General features: G+C 61.9%; 3 protein-coding genes across 3 annotated transcripts; all 3 read left to right on the plus strand.

Moving 5' to 3' along the window:
* The first annotated feature begins 51 nt into the window (after window positions 1–51).
* CHLRE_03g168200v5 (uncharacterized protein) lies at window positions 52–6,031 on the plus strand. Its single transcript, XM_043060832.1, has 11 exons — window positions 52–440; window positions 621–762; window positions 859–968; window positions 1,189–2,461; window positions 2,779–3,527; window positions 3,812–3,935; window positions 4,209–4,361; window positions 4,490–4,549; window positions 4,778–4,932; window positions 5,111–5,288; window positions 5,705–6,031. Exons 1-11 carry the CDS (start codon window positions 187–189, stop codon window positions 5,813–5,815), a joined length of 3,309 nt encoding a protein of 1,102 aa, XP_042925961.1. The 5' UTR covers window positions 52–186; the 3' UTR covers window positions 5,816–6,031.
* A 110-nt stretch (window positions 6,032–6,141) lies between these two features.
* CHLRE_03g168250v5 (uncharacterized protein) lies at window positions 6,142–9,072 on the plus strand. Its single transcript, XM_043060833.1, has 6 exons — window positions 6,142–6,508; window positions 6,615–6,695; window positions 7,140–7,223; window positions 7,453–7,620; window positions 7,840–7,863; window positions 8,009–9,072. The coding sequence occupies exons 2-6, from the start codon at window positions 6,639–6,641 to the stop codon at window positions 8,414–8,416; spliced, it is 741 nt and encodes a 246-aa protein (XP_042925962.1). The 5' UTR covers window positions 6,142–6,508; window positions 6,615–6,638; the 3' UTR covers window positions 8,417–9,072.
* Window positions 9,073–9,381: 309 nt separating this feature from the next.
* CHLRE_03g168300v5 (uncharacterized protein) lies at window positions 9,382–12,652 on the plus strand. Its single transcript, XM_043060834.1, has 4 exons — window positions 9,382–9,649; window positions 9,815–9,847; window positions 10,852–11,271; window positions 11,386–12,652. The coding sequence occupies exons 3-4, from the start codon at window positions 10,990–10,992 to the stop codon at window positions 11,677–11,679; spliced, it is 576 nt and encodes a 191-aa protein (XP_042925963.1). The 5' UTR covers window positions 9,382–9,649; window positions 9,815–9,847; window positions 10,852–10,989; the 3' UTR covers window positions 11,680–12,652.
* Window positions 12,653–15,089: the final 2,437 nt, after the last annotated feature.

Here is a 15,089-nt window from a genome sequence, read left to right on the forward strand (position 1 = left end):
GGGCATAGGTTTTAGTGAATAGATTCTAACAGTGACTTGGATGCTCATCGAACTCGTGATAACCTCAACAGAACCGCAACAACTTGGGAAAAGAAAGCGGACACTAAGCCAGAGAGTCTTAGAGACCCGCGACAATGTCGCCCTGACGGGCATGAGTAGCATTGATTGAATATGGACACAGCAACCATGACGCAATCAATGGGCGGGGCAGCGGCAGGGGCGACGGTCGAGCTAGAAAAGCTCATTGCGCTCTTCACCGGCCCAAATTCAGCGGACCTGTATGATAGGCATGTTGCAGCGATGCAGCGGTTATGTAGGAACAATGCGGCAGGCTTCGCCATCCGCGACCTGCCGAAGGTCCAGCAGGTGCTGGAGCTCTCTGTGGCACTGCTCAAGCGTGGCAGCACAGGCTTTGTGGAGCCCCTTTGTGAGCTCGTCGGGTGAGAAACGATTCATGGCTTGCGTGTAGCACAGAGGGAGTGGTGGACGCTGGCTGGGATCGCAGGGTGAGGTGGGGCAGTGCGGCGTGCCACGCGTGGCTCTTCAGCAACCGCCGCCGTGCCCGCTAGCACCACTCTTGCCTGTGGAATGACGAAGAAGACTTTTACCACCCCCTGCAGCACCTTTTCCAAGCCATTCATCCGGCGAACAGCCACGGATGAATTCAAAATGCTCAACCACATCACGAGCCTGCTGATGACCGTCGGCGACATCTTCCGGTCACCAGGCATGCCGCCGCAGCTCGTGGCGGTGGCAGCGCAGGTGGGCAATGTGGACATGCGGCAATTATAGGGAAGCAGTCGCGGAGAGATAGTCATATGCTAGTGTATCAATAAACTTTTTGCGGCAAATGCGCAGACAATCAGCACATTCGCCAACGCGTACGGCAACCGGCCCAACGCCCTGGACCTGGCGTCACAACATGTGGAGGCGGAGGGGCCGCAGCGGCAGTACCTCACCAACCAGGGGTGCGCCTGTGCCGCAGGGCATGTGTCCGGCTGCATGCGTAGGAGGGTCCCCTGGGGCCGGCAGCGCCGGGCGCAGCCGCCATGGATACAGGCCCCGTGAAGGACGCGTACCCCGCTAGCTAGCTGCCCAGCGCCCCCCACAGGCCCGCACTCAAAGCCCACCCGCCCTGCCCTCCTCACCCTCTCTCCCCCTCCCTCTCTCCTACCTTCCCTGCTACAGCCTGCTGGGCAAGAGCGGTGTGGTGGCTGACGTCATCGTGGCGCTGGCCCGCTCCGCCCTCGCCGACCGCGAGCCGCCCACCTCGCCCTCCGCACGTGGCGGCGCGCCCGACCCCGCAGAGCAGGCGCGCGCGCTGGCGGCGCCGCTGCTGACGGCGCTGCTGGCGGTGTCCTACAACGCGGAGAGCTGCACTGCCATGGTGGAAGCCGGCGTGCTGCAGTGCATCGCGGCGCTGCTGGGGCGGGGGCCACATGCGGACACCAGCGGCGCGACCGTGGAGCTGCTGTGGAACCTGCTGGAGCAGGCGCCGGCGCTGGCGCGCGCGGCGCTCAGCCGGTCGCTGCCTTCGCTGGAGGCCCTGGCGGCGGGCGCGGGGCTGCCGGTGCCGGCGGGCGGGAAGGCGTCGGCCCGCGCGAACGGCGAGGAGGCGGCGGAGCAGCAGCGGAACGGCAGCCAGGATGGCAGTGCCGGCGCAGGGGCAGGGGCGTCGTTCTCGGGTGGTGGCGGCGGCAGCCGCAGCGCCCTGCCGCCCATGGCGTCAGGGGCGGGCTCGCGGCTGGTGAACGGCTCGCGGCTTGGCAGCCCGGGCGGCGGCGCCGGCATCGGCAGCATCCCCGTTTCGCGCGGTAGCGTTGCTGCGTCGGGGCTGAGTGGCATTGCGGAGGGCAGCGCCCGCGGCGACGGCGCCAGCAGTGACGCCGGCGCCGGCAGTGAGCCCGCCTCGCCCTCCCGTGGCGCCGGCCATGACGACGGGTCCGATTGGCAGCAGCTGCCGGACGGCGCCTCCGCCGGCAGCGGCTCGGTCTACGAGGCCGCGGTCAGCCTGCGCGCCTCGTCGCCCGGCGGCGCCTCCGCGCTCGACGAGTTCGGCGAGGAGCCGGACATACGGCCGCTGCGCGGCGGCGGCGGCCTGGCAATGGTGGCGGAAGAGTCCTCCGGCTACGGTTCGGAGCCGCCGCCGCCGCCGCCGGACGCGCCGGTGGTGCAGGCGCTTGCGGACGCGCTGGGCGGGCTGCTGCGGGAGCTGCTGCTGAACGGCTTCAGTAAGGCCGACAAGGAGCTGCGCAACGACTGCATGCTGGTGATGGGGCTGCTGCTGGAGGACGCGGCGTTCGCCGCCGCCGCCTCGTACAGCGGTGTGTTCGAAGCGCTCATCGCGGCCGGCACCTGCCCCGAGCTGGGCTCCGCGCCGGCGCTGGTCGCCAACTACGCGCTGAGCACGGACGTGCTGGACCACGAGCTGCGGCTGCTGGTGTGGGCGGCGCTGGTGCAGGTGCGCGGCTGCGGGGGGCGGGGGCGGGTGGTTGAGGGGAGGGGTGGTTGCGGGGGCTGTGTGGGGAGGGGAAGGAGAGGCAAGGTGGGGAGAAAGCGTATGCGGTGAGAAGCTGAGACATGCTTAGGCGGCTGCGGCTGACTGCGTTCTTTGCTTGGTGATCTTGCTGACCCAACGGGAGTGAGGTATACACACCCATCCGAAACCCGCTTGGCACCACTTGGTTGGCACCCACCTTGTCCTGCTACATACTCTGACAAGCACGCACGCACCGGCCTGCGCGCACCTGCATGCACGCGCTCATGCTGCTGCTGCAGGGCTGCCTGCGCCCCGAGGTGCTGGAGCAGGCGGTGGCCAGCGGCCTGGTGCGCGTGCTGCTGCTGTACGTCAGCCCCGGCGAGCCGCACCCCGCGGTACGGCGCTGGAACTCCGACCAGCTCGCCACGCTGCGCTCCGGCGCCCTGTCGCGGCTGCACACGCTGTCGCCGCTCTGCCCCGAGGAGTACGAGCGCGCGGGCGGGCCGGGCACGCTGCTGGCCTTCGCCGGCTCCTCCCCCGGCGCCACCCACCTGGAGGCGGCGCTGCGCCACCTGCACCGGCTGTTCTCCATGGTCCCCGAGACGCGGGACGCGCTGGGCTCGGCGGGGATCATTCCCGTGCTGCTGGCCGTGGTGGCGGACACGGTGGGCAGCGGCGGCGGCGGCGGAACCATGGGCCACCTGGCGGGCGAGCGCGCCGGCAACGGCCACGGCGCGCTGACGGGTGTGGGCTCGTTGCAGCCGGAGCCGGTGCGCCACTTCGCACTGCTGTGCCTCACAGCGTTGTGCTCCGTGCACGCGGAGAACCAGCGGCGGCTGCGCAAGGCGGGCGGCGTGGGGGTGCTGCTGGGGGCACTGGAGAAGCTGCGCGGGCTGGACCCGCTGCTGCCTGCGCCCTACGCGGTGGCGGTGCTGGACTGCATCTGGGCGGCGGTGGTGCCGGACCGCAAGTCGGCGGCCAAGCTGCTGGTGGACGGCGGGATGGAGGCGCTGCTCGGCCACCTGGAGCAGGGCAACAAGAGCCACAGGTGGGAGGGTTGTAAGTACCAGCCCAAACTAAAGCAAACCAAGCTAAGGGTGGAGGGATGGGGGGAGAAGGTGAGGGAGGGGGTGGAGGGGCATACATGCATAAACACCGAGTAAATTGAAGCAGCACAGCAGACCGCAGCGACCGGGCGCAGCCAGGCTGGTGGAAGGCGGTCACGGCAGCGAGTCCGCGGTTTTGTGCCGTTGCCTTGGCCCATTCCCCCCCCCCTCGCATGTAGCCCCTCCCCCCTCAACTAATCATGAATATAACCCCTCCCCCGAACAGGCCCATCGTGCTGCGTGTGCTGTCCGACCTGCTGGAGAACCCGCGCAGCCACCCCTTCTTCCACGACTGGCAGTCCGACCTGAACAAGCAGACCGCGGCGCACCTGCTGCTGTCCGTGTGGATGGTGAGCCTCTCCGCCGTCGCCACCTCCCGCTCTGAAACCGCCCGCCGCTACCGCTGCGCCGCATTTCATTCGTGCATACGGTAGTGTGGTGCTGCTCTTGCCTGCACAACGCCACAACCCATATCTGGCACCCACTGATGCCGCCGCCACTTAAACTGCATACTGTAGCGGCGCCACCACCACACCACCACCACGTGCACGTGTGTGTATGTGTGCGCATGTGTTAAGGAAGCACAAGGAAAACAAAGCATGTGTGCGTGTGTGTGTGTGCAGGAGGAGGACTCGCTGCGCGGCATCACGGGTCCGGACGGCATGCTGGCCAACACGGCGCGGCCGCTGGCGGGGCTGGGCAAGCGCACCAAGTGGCTGCCGCCTGAGAACGTGGCGTACGGCAACATGAGCCCGGCCAAGAAGGAAACGCTGTCGGTGAGGCCCGTGGACAATGCGTGTGTAGAACTGACGGCGCGACGGTTCTTGAGCATCTTTCTTTCTTGTTGCGCGGCTGTTGCTGTTATTCGGCATCCAAAGCAGACCTAAACCCTCGCCCGACGCAGATCATGCTGGACGCGCTGCCGAGTGAGATCGTGCTGGCAAAGATATATGGCATCTTCAAGGTGCGTGCCTTTGTGTGTATATCATACGTGTGCGTGCGTCACGACATTTGAGTGCACATGCCCTGGCCACGACCACAACACAACTCCATCCTCTCCAACCCGCTCCTCCATCCCCAAAAACCTCGACCCGACCCCACAACCTTCTCCCATCCCCGCACTCTCCTCCCAACCCCTACAATCCTCTCCACCTCCTCCACCATCAACAACCTCCTCCTCCTCCTCCCTCAGGTGCTGGGCTTCGACGCCTGCCCCTACCTGGACCCAGCCGACCACGCCGTGCTGGCGGCTGTGGAGAAGTACGCCAAGTTCCGACAAGGCGAGGTGTGGCGGGCCATACAGGCCCAGTTCGCCGAGAGCGGCGTCAAGCCCACCGCGCCGGACAGGTGGGGCCGCCACTGACTGTGGTGGGGTGGGTCGGCTGGCAGGGTGACGGGGTGGATCCGCAACAGGAGTTGCAAGATGCTGGGTGTGCGTCTTGTCGTGTCGTGGATCCCATGCTTCTCGAACGGCTCGCGCCAAGCCCACCAGGCACCCGCCCTCCCCGCCTTGCTTTGATTGCAGGGCCCGACTGGAGAGCGGCATCGAGATGAGCGAGAGCCTGGCGGCGGCGGTGCGCGAGGCGCAGGCGCGGCTGCTGGGCCGGGCGCAGGAGGGGCAGCGCGCGGCCGAGGCCCGGCTGTTTGAGGGCATGCGGCAGCAGGCGCGGCTGGAGGCGGAGTACCGGACCATCGCGCTGCAGGTGGGGGAGCGGGGAAGGGGAGCGGAGGGCGAGGGGAGCGAGGGGCGAGAGGAGAGGGAGGGGAGGCAGGTGTGCAGGGAAGTGGAGTGCAAGGGCAGCAGGGCGTGTGTGGTCGTCATTTTGTGGAGAGGGAGGAGGCAAGAGAGCATGGCTGTGTAGGCGTAAGCTGCATAGGGGCTAAGCGAGAGGTAGGCTCGAGGTTGGGTAGGTGGGCGGGACGCTGGTTAAGGTGGGGTATGCCTGGAAAGCGTGTGCGGCAAGGAAATCATACCACGGAACGTGCGTGGTGCATAGGGTTTACAAGGCTGGGGTTTGTGTGGATTACAGGGAATTGGCGGGCAAGGCTGGCGCAAACTAACCCGGTTGACGCGTGCCTACCTGGCGCCGCCGTGCTGCTGCCCTCTTTTGCCGCGCAGGAGAAGACGCCGCTGACGCTGGCTGAGATGCGGCGGGCCAAGGAGCAGAAGTCGTCCATGCTCAAAAACAGCCTGCAGAGCTTCCAGTTCCAGCACGGAGAGGATGACTGATGATGAGCTGGCGACTTAAGGGGATGGGGGGCAGCGCAGGAGGGGGGGCCGTTCGGTGCGGTGTCGCGGGGAGGACCAAAACGAGGCGTGTGCAGTAAGTTGACAGGTGCGCCGCTCGCTCATAGGGGATGCGTTATTTATGGGCAAGAGCTTCTCCTATCAGCGGACAGCGGTGCAGTCTAGACGCGCATATATATAATGTAAGACAATGTGCCCTCTCGAAAGATGTAGCCCCGCCCATCGAAGTCCCACCCAGCCTCTGCTGCTTGCTTTGTCTGCCATGACAACAGTTTGGCAACTTCAGCCACATTGTCGCTCGAACCAATAAATCAAATGCTGGGCTGTCAGGCAGTGCACCGGACCGCGAGTCCGCTCCCAAAGGCAAGCTTCCGACGACCCGTGAGGCCGTAACGGCTCACCCGTGACTCGACCCGCCTCATTTACGCGCGGCCTTTCTCTTTTCTACTTCCATCGGCAGCAGCTGTTGCCAAGAGCGCGCCTACCATGTTTGACTACGGCAGGGCCACCGGTTTCTCCTACAACCGTGGCACCCCGCCGCGGGCCACCGTCTTGTGTGCCGCCGGAACCTGCCTCGGCCTCCTGCTAGTCATGTGCATGCCATCGATTGCGTCGACCTGCACTGGCGATGTGAACAGCTGGGAAGGAGTGCGCGACTGCTTCAAACAGGTGGAGGTGAGAGACGTGCGTGTGTACCTGTCTCAATAACTTGCGCTCGCTCGCGGTGCCCAGCCCCTGCAATGGACGTGGCTGCCCCGCCGCCAATGCCCGCCCCATCCAGGTGATCCAGCAGCACAATAAGCTCATGGCGCTCACGGCGACCTCCATTGTGGGCTGGCTAGTTGTGCTGGCCATTGTCGCGGTGGGTGCGTGGGCATCTGCATGCGTAAAAGGCATCAGCAATCCGTTCCCCTATTTCGTGCTTGATGGTCTGGTTTCGGGTTTCGGGTCCCTGCTGCTTTGGATTTGGTTTCGACAACCCCCACGCACGCACATCACTTTATGACTGGCATGTCATCATCCCTGCCCCAGTGCTCGTATCTTCCATCTACACTGTAGAAATCTGCCCAAAATCCGCCGAAGGCGGAGAAAAAATTTTGGGTTTGGGTGCCACGCATCTACGCAGTGTAGACGGTTTTGGCCGGTTTTGGCGCAAAAGTGGGGGAAGCGTAGACGTTTTGGGGGGCTTGGGGGCTTAAGTGTAGATGCTGCGGTCAGGGTCATCTACGCATGTGTAGATGCCGGGTGCCTGAGCGCATCTACAAGATACGAGCACTGCCCTGCCCTGTCCCCCTCTCACCTCCAGTTCTGCAGTAAGGATGGCCTGCATGCGACATGGGCGGCCTTCATTGCCTGGGTTACCAGCTTCAAGAGCCGCTGCAGCGCAAAGGTGGGTGTGCCCCGTTGAGTGTGTGCGTGTGTGTGCGTGTGTGTGCGTGTGTGTGCGTGTGTGTGTGTGTGTGTGTGTGCGTGTGTGTGTATGTGTGTGTGCGTGTGTGTGTGTGTGTAAACCCCTGGTTTGCAATTTCCATCCACTTCCGGAATGAAGATGAATCCAAGGCTAGCGAGGCTTACTTCGTGTGGCTGGCGGGTGCGTGCGTGCATGCGTGCGTGCGTAGCCCGCCGCTGCCTGCTACCGGTGCTGCTGCTGCAGGTACTGCTGCAGGGTGCATCCGACGAAAAGCCAGCCACCGCCGCCCCCGCTGCCGCCGCGGGCGGCCACAACCAACACGGATGCCGTCAAGGCCGAGCCGCCGGATGGCGACAGCGGCGGCGAGCAGCAGCAGGTGCGAGTCATAGGTTGCTTGTGCGTGCGTGCACGTGCTGCTGGGGGCCCAACCTACAATCTATCCCTGCCGCTATTCGCTCGCTGCTGCATACGTACCGTCCACCGTCTACCACTGCCTTGCTGCAAGTGCCACACACAACACATACACGCACGCACACGCGCACCTCCGCCGGCCTCATGACTTACCTCATTCATTCGCCCAATCCCTGCAAAACAGGCGAATCCCAGCAGCACATCCAAGGTGAGAAAGCAGACTTGCCCACAACACAAAGGGAAGCGAGCGGAATCCATTGCGTGCGCGCATTGCTGTGGAGATGGGTCTATGGACGCGCACATCACGTTTCTGCCCATACGACGCTGCTGCACCCACGCACGTGCACACACAGGCGGCTGAGCTGTCCCTGATGCCCGCAATGCCCGGTGAGCCCCTCGGCTACAGCAACACCCGTGTGGGGCAGCTGGTGGTGCGGGGGCCCGACTGGGCGGCGGCGGACGGCGACGACGACGGCGGCGCGGGCCGCATCGGGGTGGTCATGTGCGTGACGCCCGCCGCCATGGCTGCTGCATCGCCGGCCCTGCGCAATGGTGCCCCTAACAGCGCATGCCCGCAGCCGCAGTCGCAGTCGCCGCAGCAGCAGCCGGCGAGCGGCGGCGCGCAGGTTGTGACGGTGAGGTGGTGCAAGACGGGGCTGGAGACGACGGCCAACGTGCGCGGCGGCACCGCCGGCAGCCGCAAGTTCTGTGTGGCGGTCATGGAGGTGGACGTAGTGCTGCTGGCAGATGACGGCGCCTAACATACGGTAGCATGGCTAGCTAGGATGAGGCCGGCGAAATACTTCCTTGCCTTCAGTCCTGCTCACGTGCATGCTGCAAACTCCTGCGGGCCGGTGCGGCCACATGCGCTGCTTGCGGCCCGGTGCGGCTGGTAGCTAGCTAGCTAGTACAGGCGAAGGCGGAAGACCACACATAGCGCCCACGCGTTAGTTGCTTCGTTGTTGTGACGGCTACTGTTGCTGGTACGTACCACTACGGTATGCGTGGATTTGCGCAGGCGTGGATCGATGCATGGGTAGCCCAGGCGGTGCGTGCGTGTGTGCAGCATATCCAAATTACTGATGGCATAACCAGGGCACGCACGTGCTTACGCGGGCGCCGCCGCCACGACTGTGGGGCGGTGTATGTTGCTTGCGGCAACAAGTCAGCCACCCGCCCACCATAAACCTCCTGGTTCAATGCGGCCGGGCCGTCGGGGCTTTGGATTATGAAGCTACGGTATGGGACCATAATAATCCCGCTGCACATCTGGTTCAGCGCGCCTATTGCGCCGTGCACATTGCTCAATCTCAGTTGACACGGTGGTTGACATGGTGATTGCAGTGCACACCGCAATCACTGCACGGTGCCCGCAAGTTCAAGTTCAAGCTGAGTCACAATGTAACAATACGGTGTATGGATTTCCTGCACGCTCCATTTCCGGTGCTACAAAGGCTTGAATGGAGTACGACACAGCACAGCGACGAGCACACTATCGTTGTTGTCCATCACGTCCTCATGCTCATCGACCGTGCGTGCGCGCTGCACCTACGCATGCACATACACACATAACGTCAGCGGGGAGGGGTATGTGCGCGTTTGGTGGTGCATGGGAGACAGGAGGGACGTTACGTTATGATGAGTGGGAGTAGGGGAAATGGGGATTTGAATGGGGAGCCGGAAATGAACATGTCCGGACTGCGCAACCCAACCGACATACGGCCTCTGCACGGCTGCACAGCTACTATGTGCCATATCAGTTATCGGGTTTTCATCATTATTAAAGTCTCCGGTTCTGGAAACACGCGCTCTTGCGACTGAACTTGTCCCAATCGGCACAGTTTTTTGCACCGAGACCCAGTCTGGAAGCTTTTCGCAATACTCTACTTGCGCTCATGAGACGGCTGAGCTGAGCAGCGCCTGACCTCGAGGGCCAAGGTCGCTTCTGCCCGGCGACACGGCCAGCCGAGCTGGCGAAGGGCCCCGCAATTCAGGCAAGAAGTGGCGTTGCCTGGTCCTATAGGTTTGAACCAGGATGGTCTATTGTGATCTGACGCACACAGCAGCCATGGACTTTCCCGTTTCCGATACATGCGTTCCAATACTCGTCTGCTTAGCTAAGAGACAGGCTGCCCCATGCTTCCTTTTCTGTCCCTAAGCTAAGCGCATGAGTCGGCTGATGGAAGCCCGAGGTGAGGTTGCCCCACACGGGGGCGGCACCGTGCCGAGGGGTCTGGCCGGATATGTTCCCCTCACAGTCGGCCGAGTTAGCTGCTCGGACAAGTTGCATTGGCTTTTATGTGCCGCATACATTCTAAACGTCAGGCAGCATTAACGTTTGCTGACGAATGTGCAAGCAGAACAAAGTTAAAATGCCCCTAACCTCACTGACCCCCCCAACCCCCCACCCGCACGCACAAACTCCCTGTAACTTCGCCAGCCCAGGAATCCACGTGGTAGCTCCCAAACGTAGTGTTTATCAAGTGGGAACATAGGGGCGAGAAGTCTGAGGCGAGGCCTGTAGGATCCTGGGGCGGCCTCGCACCCTGCCGCGCCCTGAACCCCCCACTAACCCCCGGCAGCAGTCGCTGACGGCCGCGCGGAAGGCACCCTCTTCCTGTGCCGCAATCTTACTTCAGATGTTTGGTTGCATGTCATGTATGCTTCCTGAGTATAGCAACGCAGCTGAGCAGCTGGCTGTGTCGACCGAGGCAGCAATGAACCCCCCGGCCACTGCTGTCACTTGGCGCAAGGCTTTAGCAGTTTAGTTTATAGTCTGTTGTGCAGTTAGAGTATTTAATGTATGGGTGTGCGCTGGGCAGTGTTAAGGCATGTGCCGCATGGGTGGCAGGATGACGAGGATGGGGGGGGGGGTGCGGCGGTGATTGGCAAGGCTCCTCCCCGTCGTCCACGGGACATCCAAGGGACACTCCGGGCGCGTAGTGAGGCACAACCCAGCTCTCCGTCAAGGCCTTCGGTCCGTGTGCAGCTATGTTGCTTCAGTCGCAAGACACGAGGCGGAACATTGCGCAAACAGAGCTTGCAGGGCATTTGGGGCTTACCGCATAGTTATTGTCTGGCCGCATCAAGCTAAACAAGCCTGCTGCCCCAGCCTGCGTTACCCTGCTGCTCGTGTTCTATAGCTTGAGAGGACTTGTATGTTGCGCACTCAATCACTGTGGTGTGCTCAATGCAGCCATGGACGTTCCGTGGGCACTGTACAACATGGCACGGCTGGGGCTGGAGCCGTGGGCTGGAGCTGGGGGCGTCAGTAATCTACCCGGCGGACAGCGTGCATGCCACGCAGCTGCACGACAAGCAGGTGTTCAACACCATGTGCCCGCTGCTTGTCAAGATCTGCGCATTCAGCCGGGATGGCGCACCTGCCGGCGAGTTCTCCGGGTTCCAATACAGCACGTCCTCCAACACCATCGTGGGTGCGGCCCACATGGTCGGCTTCAGCGGCCTTCCGCGGGGAAGTGGGCCGCTTGCTGAGATGTTCAAGGCGCGTTACGCTGATGGGTTTGAGGAGGTCGTGGAGGTCCGGAACAGCGCAGCTGACCAACTGCCGGACATTGCCATCCTGTGCGGCTCGCGGCCTGCACCTCGCCCCATGGTGAGTCGCTCTTGGTAAGTCCATTGGGGTTGCGGACATAATCATCATTGCCAAACGAGTTTCAAAATTCAGGAAATGCAGAAGCAGAACATCACACGAGGACTCACTTGACAGGTCGGGGCGCACTGCAACACCGGGGACACCGTGTACGCGCTCGGCTTCTCGCCCCACTTCACCACTCCCTCCTTCAGCAAGGGCATCGTGTCGAACAGCAAGATCGGCAGCATCACCATCACCGCGCACGCCGACAACGGCTACAGCGGCGGGCCTGTGGTGAACACCCGCGGTCAGCTGGTGGGTACTATCAAGGGCGGCACCCTACACACGACGATGCAGCAGGTCAATGTGACCTCGGCGGAGCAGGTGCACGTGTTCCTGCTGCAGTCCAAGCAGCCCGGGCTGGGCTAGTCTCTCCCTTCCTGAGCTGGGCGGGGACTGACGTACTGCATTTACGCATGTGGACGGGACGGGCTAGTCGGGCTGACGAGCTGGATGGGCGGCCAGCAGCAGCCAGCAGCAGCACGGGCAGTAATGCTGGGTCAGCAGGATGTGCAGCGGTCATGTTGCACGGGTTGCCATGGTGCCGTCAGTCTCAAGCGGCCGACGTTTGTGCTTTGAATGAGCCGTACTATTACATGTGGGTCATCTGTGGTAGTCCTGACGGTAGGTGGCCGACTCCCTGAGACATGAGTAGTCCTGAGTTGGGCGAGTCCCGAGACCGAGTCCTAAGACCTGAGTGGGCTGAGTCTTGAGTCCTATGTGGCTGAGTCCTCAGGGATAAGTGGCTGAGTGGGCTGAGACATGAGTGGCTGAGTGGGCTAAGCGGCCCTATCGCTACGGAAACTTGCGGACAGTATATGTGGAGGGCGTGCTAGTAAGAGGGACCTGTGTGTATGTGAAGTTGAGCGAGAGGAAAGGACCTCTTCCTTGGCTGTATGGCTGCGGTGCGCAATCGGGGGATTTCCTCCTATACTGCCCGCCGGTCACAGAACATGTGTGCGTGTCAGCCCTGTCTTGGTGTGTGGCTTATCACGCATGAAACACGAGTGCCAACGCTGGAGGGGTATCCGTAGGCTTTAAGGCTTGAATTTTGCGACCTTGCTACTGCGCGGGTAAGCTTGTTTGTTGCTGAGGCCAAGGAAACCACGTTGTGGGCCCTGCATATGTGTTGCACCGCCACTGCGCCGTTGGGTAAAGCTGAGAGTCTCGGAAGCATTGTACTTTACAGGGACAGTAAGTACAGTGGCCGTTGTTGTGGTGTACGGTATGTCGGGTAGCTATTGGATTAGAGAGTCTTAGGGCTGAGGGAGAAGCGACCTGAAGCGACAATCGAAAGGCTGCTTGGTACGCATATGACTCCGGTCTGTAAAGCTCTGCGCACTGCTAAGAGCACAGTAAAGTTGTGTTTTGTGCAACCGCCCGCAGCTTAGGCTTCGCACGCGCTTTAAGTCTCCCAGCTTTAACAACGGCGTGCCTGGACTGCAGGGCCGCTCGACTCTTTCAGAGAGGATGCCCTGGGCCGGCATACGGTACGCGGCGAACCTGGCTGCGTCCGTATTCTGCAAAACGGCCTGCATCCCGCCTGTAAAATCGATCTCGCTACCCGAACGCAACTGGTTGTAGGCCGTACACCGCATGAGCACATGATTCTCATCTTCGACTTCAATTGCCTCTCCTCCCTAGGTCGTCCATAGGCGCGGTTGGCAGTAAGCGGCCAGCAGCATGGGCGGAACCTCATCAAGGCCTTGTGGCGCGCAACTGATATAAATGCTCTACTGTGCCCTTGCATGGTCAGTGGTGCCGCTCCTTCCACACGCAGCCCCATCCAATGCTTATACTTGCTCATCTGCACGCCCGGTTGCTTGTTGTTTGGTGGAAAAGTGCTTGGCTCAGACTGCAGCCGCTCATGCTTCCACGCCTTCATAAGACTCTCTCGAAAGGCGGATACTAGTTGCCCTTCAGGCAGCGGGCTACCTGCTCGGCTCTCCTCCCTTTCCCAGTCGAAACCCTTTCCGGCCTGATCATGTGCATACGGCCTTGCCATACGTCTATGCCATGCGCGGAGATAAAACGGAAAAGACGTGCACACCACCCATCTCCCTCTGGTTGTAATAACGCGTCTTGTACTTCATCAATAAAAAGTGCATCGTGAGGTAGGCTATCCTTCTGCACGGCAATCCTGTTGTAGAATCCAATGCAAAGCTTGGCGATGGACGCTTCGTACCCACTGTCATCCTCATGTACTGCACTTGTAACTTGACGGCCTCGTCTCTCAGGCATGCTTCAAACGGTTATTGCTGTCACGACCGGTGCGACCGGTTAGTGCTGTCACGACCGGACGCGGTGGTGGGCCGCCGTCCAGCATTTCCGCAAATACGTCGGGTCCCCACACTTCACAACCATGGAGCGAACTTGCACCTCAAAACAACGCATGCGTCTGTCGGGGGAGAACATCCTCAAGCGGTTTAATCTATTAGTGTAAGCGTGTACATAGCACGCCGCGCCGCCTCACATAGCGTCTCTCTGCAGGCGGCAAAAGCACGTCCAGGGCCGTAGACTAGTCCCAGATACCGTGCCTTGTCCACCGCTGGGATGGGCTGCCCTGCCAGCCGCAGCCCGCTGCACTCAATCTCCTGGTCGTCTGAAGTGAGCACCAGACGTTCACACTTTGCGACGTTTGCTTTCATACCAAATGCTACGCAGAAAGTATCCACAAGTGACAACAGGTGCCGCATACGCTCAGGGGTGGTGGCTAGCAGCGAAACATCGTCAGCGTACATTAGGAGAGACAGCTTCTTACCGTTTAACTCAGGGGTACCCGCTGTGCTTGCAGTGTCCATCCAGTCCTCGTGCGCATCAATATACGGTACTCTGCCAAAGTTTCCAATCAAGAGTCCGAACAGCCTAGTGCTCAGTGGGCACCCTTGCTTGACCCCTTGCGTTGCCTCAAAAGCAGCGCTCAGTTTGCCATCGGCTTTAACCGTCATCATGACCTTATCATATGCGGCTTGTATGCCCCTTTCCCGCAGCCGTAGCCATAGGAGGGGGCGCGGCACCTTGTCAAACGCCTTCTCAATGGTGGTGCTCCTGCACGTGTGTGCTTGGTCACCAGGTGCCTCAGGACAAACAAGTGGTGTGCAGTACCGTATTTCCGCCTGGAACCAGCCTGAGCTGGGTGCCTCCACTTGAACAACTCGCCTGCTCGTGCTAGCCTGTTCAGTAGGATGGATGCACAACACTTAGCCAACGCTCCGCCTACTGCAATGCCCCTATAGTTGCCGGGCGTCTTCACATCGCCTTTTCTCTGGTAAATGGGCGCCAGCAACTGTTGATGAACTGTTCATGGGCTCAGCGCTGCCTGCGCGCCCGCGGGCAGCTCAGAACCCACACGCAGCAGCTCACCGCCCGCCCTGCCCTTGCCCGTACTGCCAGCACCCGCCCAGCCCGCGTCGATGCGCGAGAAGCCCTGCCGCGCATGCCCAGAGCGCATACTGCTCAAGCCGGCATCATCCTCAGGTCCTCCGCGGTGGCGTTCGTATAGGCATCCATGCAGTCGCGCGCGTCTCCCCAAGGCGCCCCGCCAAGGGCATGGGATGTCTGGCACGCCCTAGCAGACATCTGACATGGGGCCATCAGGAGAGAAGCTGCTCCAGAGCAGCTTCTCTCCTGATGGCCCCATTTCAGATGACGCAAAAGATGACGCAGAACAGGGTGTGCTCTTTTTTCTGTAACGGAATGCCGCCGAGTTTCCTACGAGCCGACCCTGTGTCCCGCCCGCGTGTGCCCCCACTCCCCAGCGCCTGTCGTGCAGTCCAGCG

Source organism: Chlamydomonas reinhardtii, chromosome 3 (genome assembly GCF_000002595.2).
Source record: "Chlamydomonas reinhardtii strain CC-503 cw92 mt+ chromosome 3, whole genome shotgun sequence".
In the NCBI taxonomy this organism is placed as follows: Eukaryota; Viridiplantae; Chlorophyta; class Chlorophyceae; order Chlamydomonadales; family Chlamydomonadaceae; genus Chlamydomonas; species Chlamydomonas reinhardtii.

Excerpts from the sequence above, each read along its gene's own strand:
- CHLRE_03g168200v5 (XM_043060832.1), top strand. The coding sequence starts at position 187 with ATGACGCAATCAATGGGCGGGGCAGCGGCAGGGGCGACGGTCGAGCTA. Across the intron at positions 4,362-4,489 it reads CCAAGAAGGAAACGCTGTCG|ATCATGCTGGACGCGCTGCC; the intron begins GTGAGGCCCGTG and ends CGCCCGACGCAG. Across the intron at positions 5,289-5,704 it reads ACCGGACCATCGCGCTGCAG|GAGAAGACGCCGCTGACGCT; the intron begins GTGGGGGAGCGG and ends TTTGCCGCGCAG.
- CHLRE_03g168250v5 (XM_043060833.1), top strand. The coding sequence starts at position 6,639 with ATGGCGCTCACGGCGACCTCCATTGTGGGCTGGCTAGTTGTGCTGGCC. Across the intron at positions 7,224-7,452 it reads AGAGCCGCTGCAGCGCAAAG|CCCGCCGCTGCCTGCTACCG; the intron begins GTGGGTGTGCCC and ends GTGCGTGCGTAG. Across the intron at positions 7,864-8,008 it reads ATCCCAGCAGCACATCCAAG|GCGGCTGAGCTGTCCCTGAT; the intron begins GTGAGAAAGCAG and ends GTGCACACACAG.
- CHLRE_03g168300v5 (XM_043060834.1), top strand. The coding sequence starts at position 10,990 with ATGTGCCCGCTGCTTGTCAAGATCTGCGCATTCAGCCGGGATGGCGCA. Across the intron at positions 11,272-11,385 it reads GGCCTGCACCTCGCCCCATG|GTCGGGGCGCACTGCAACAC; the intron begins GTGAGTCGCTCT and ends CTCACTTGACAG.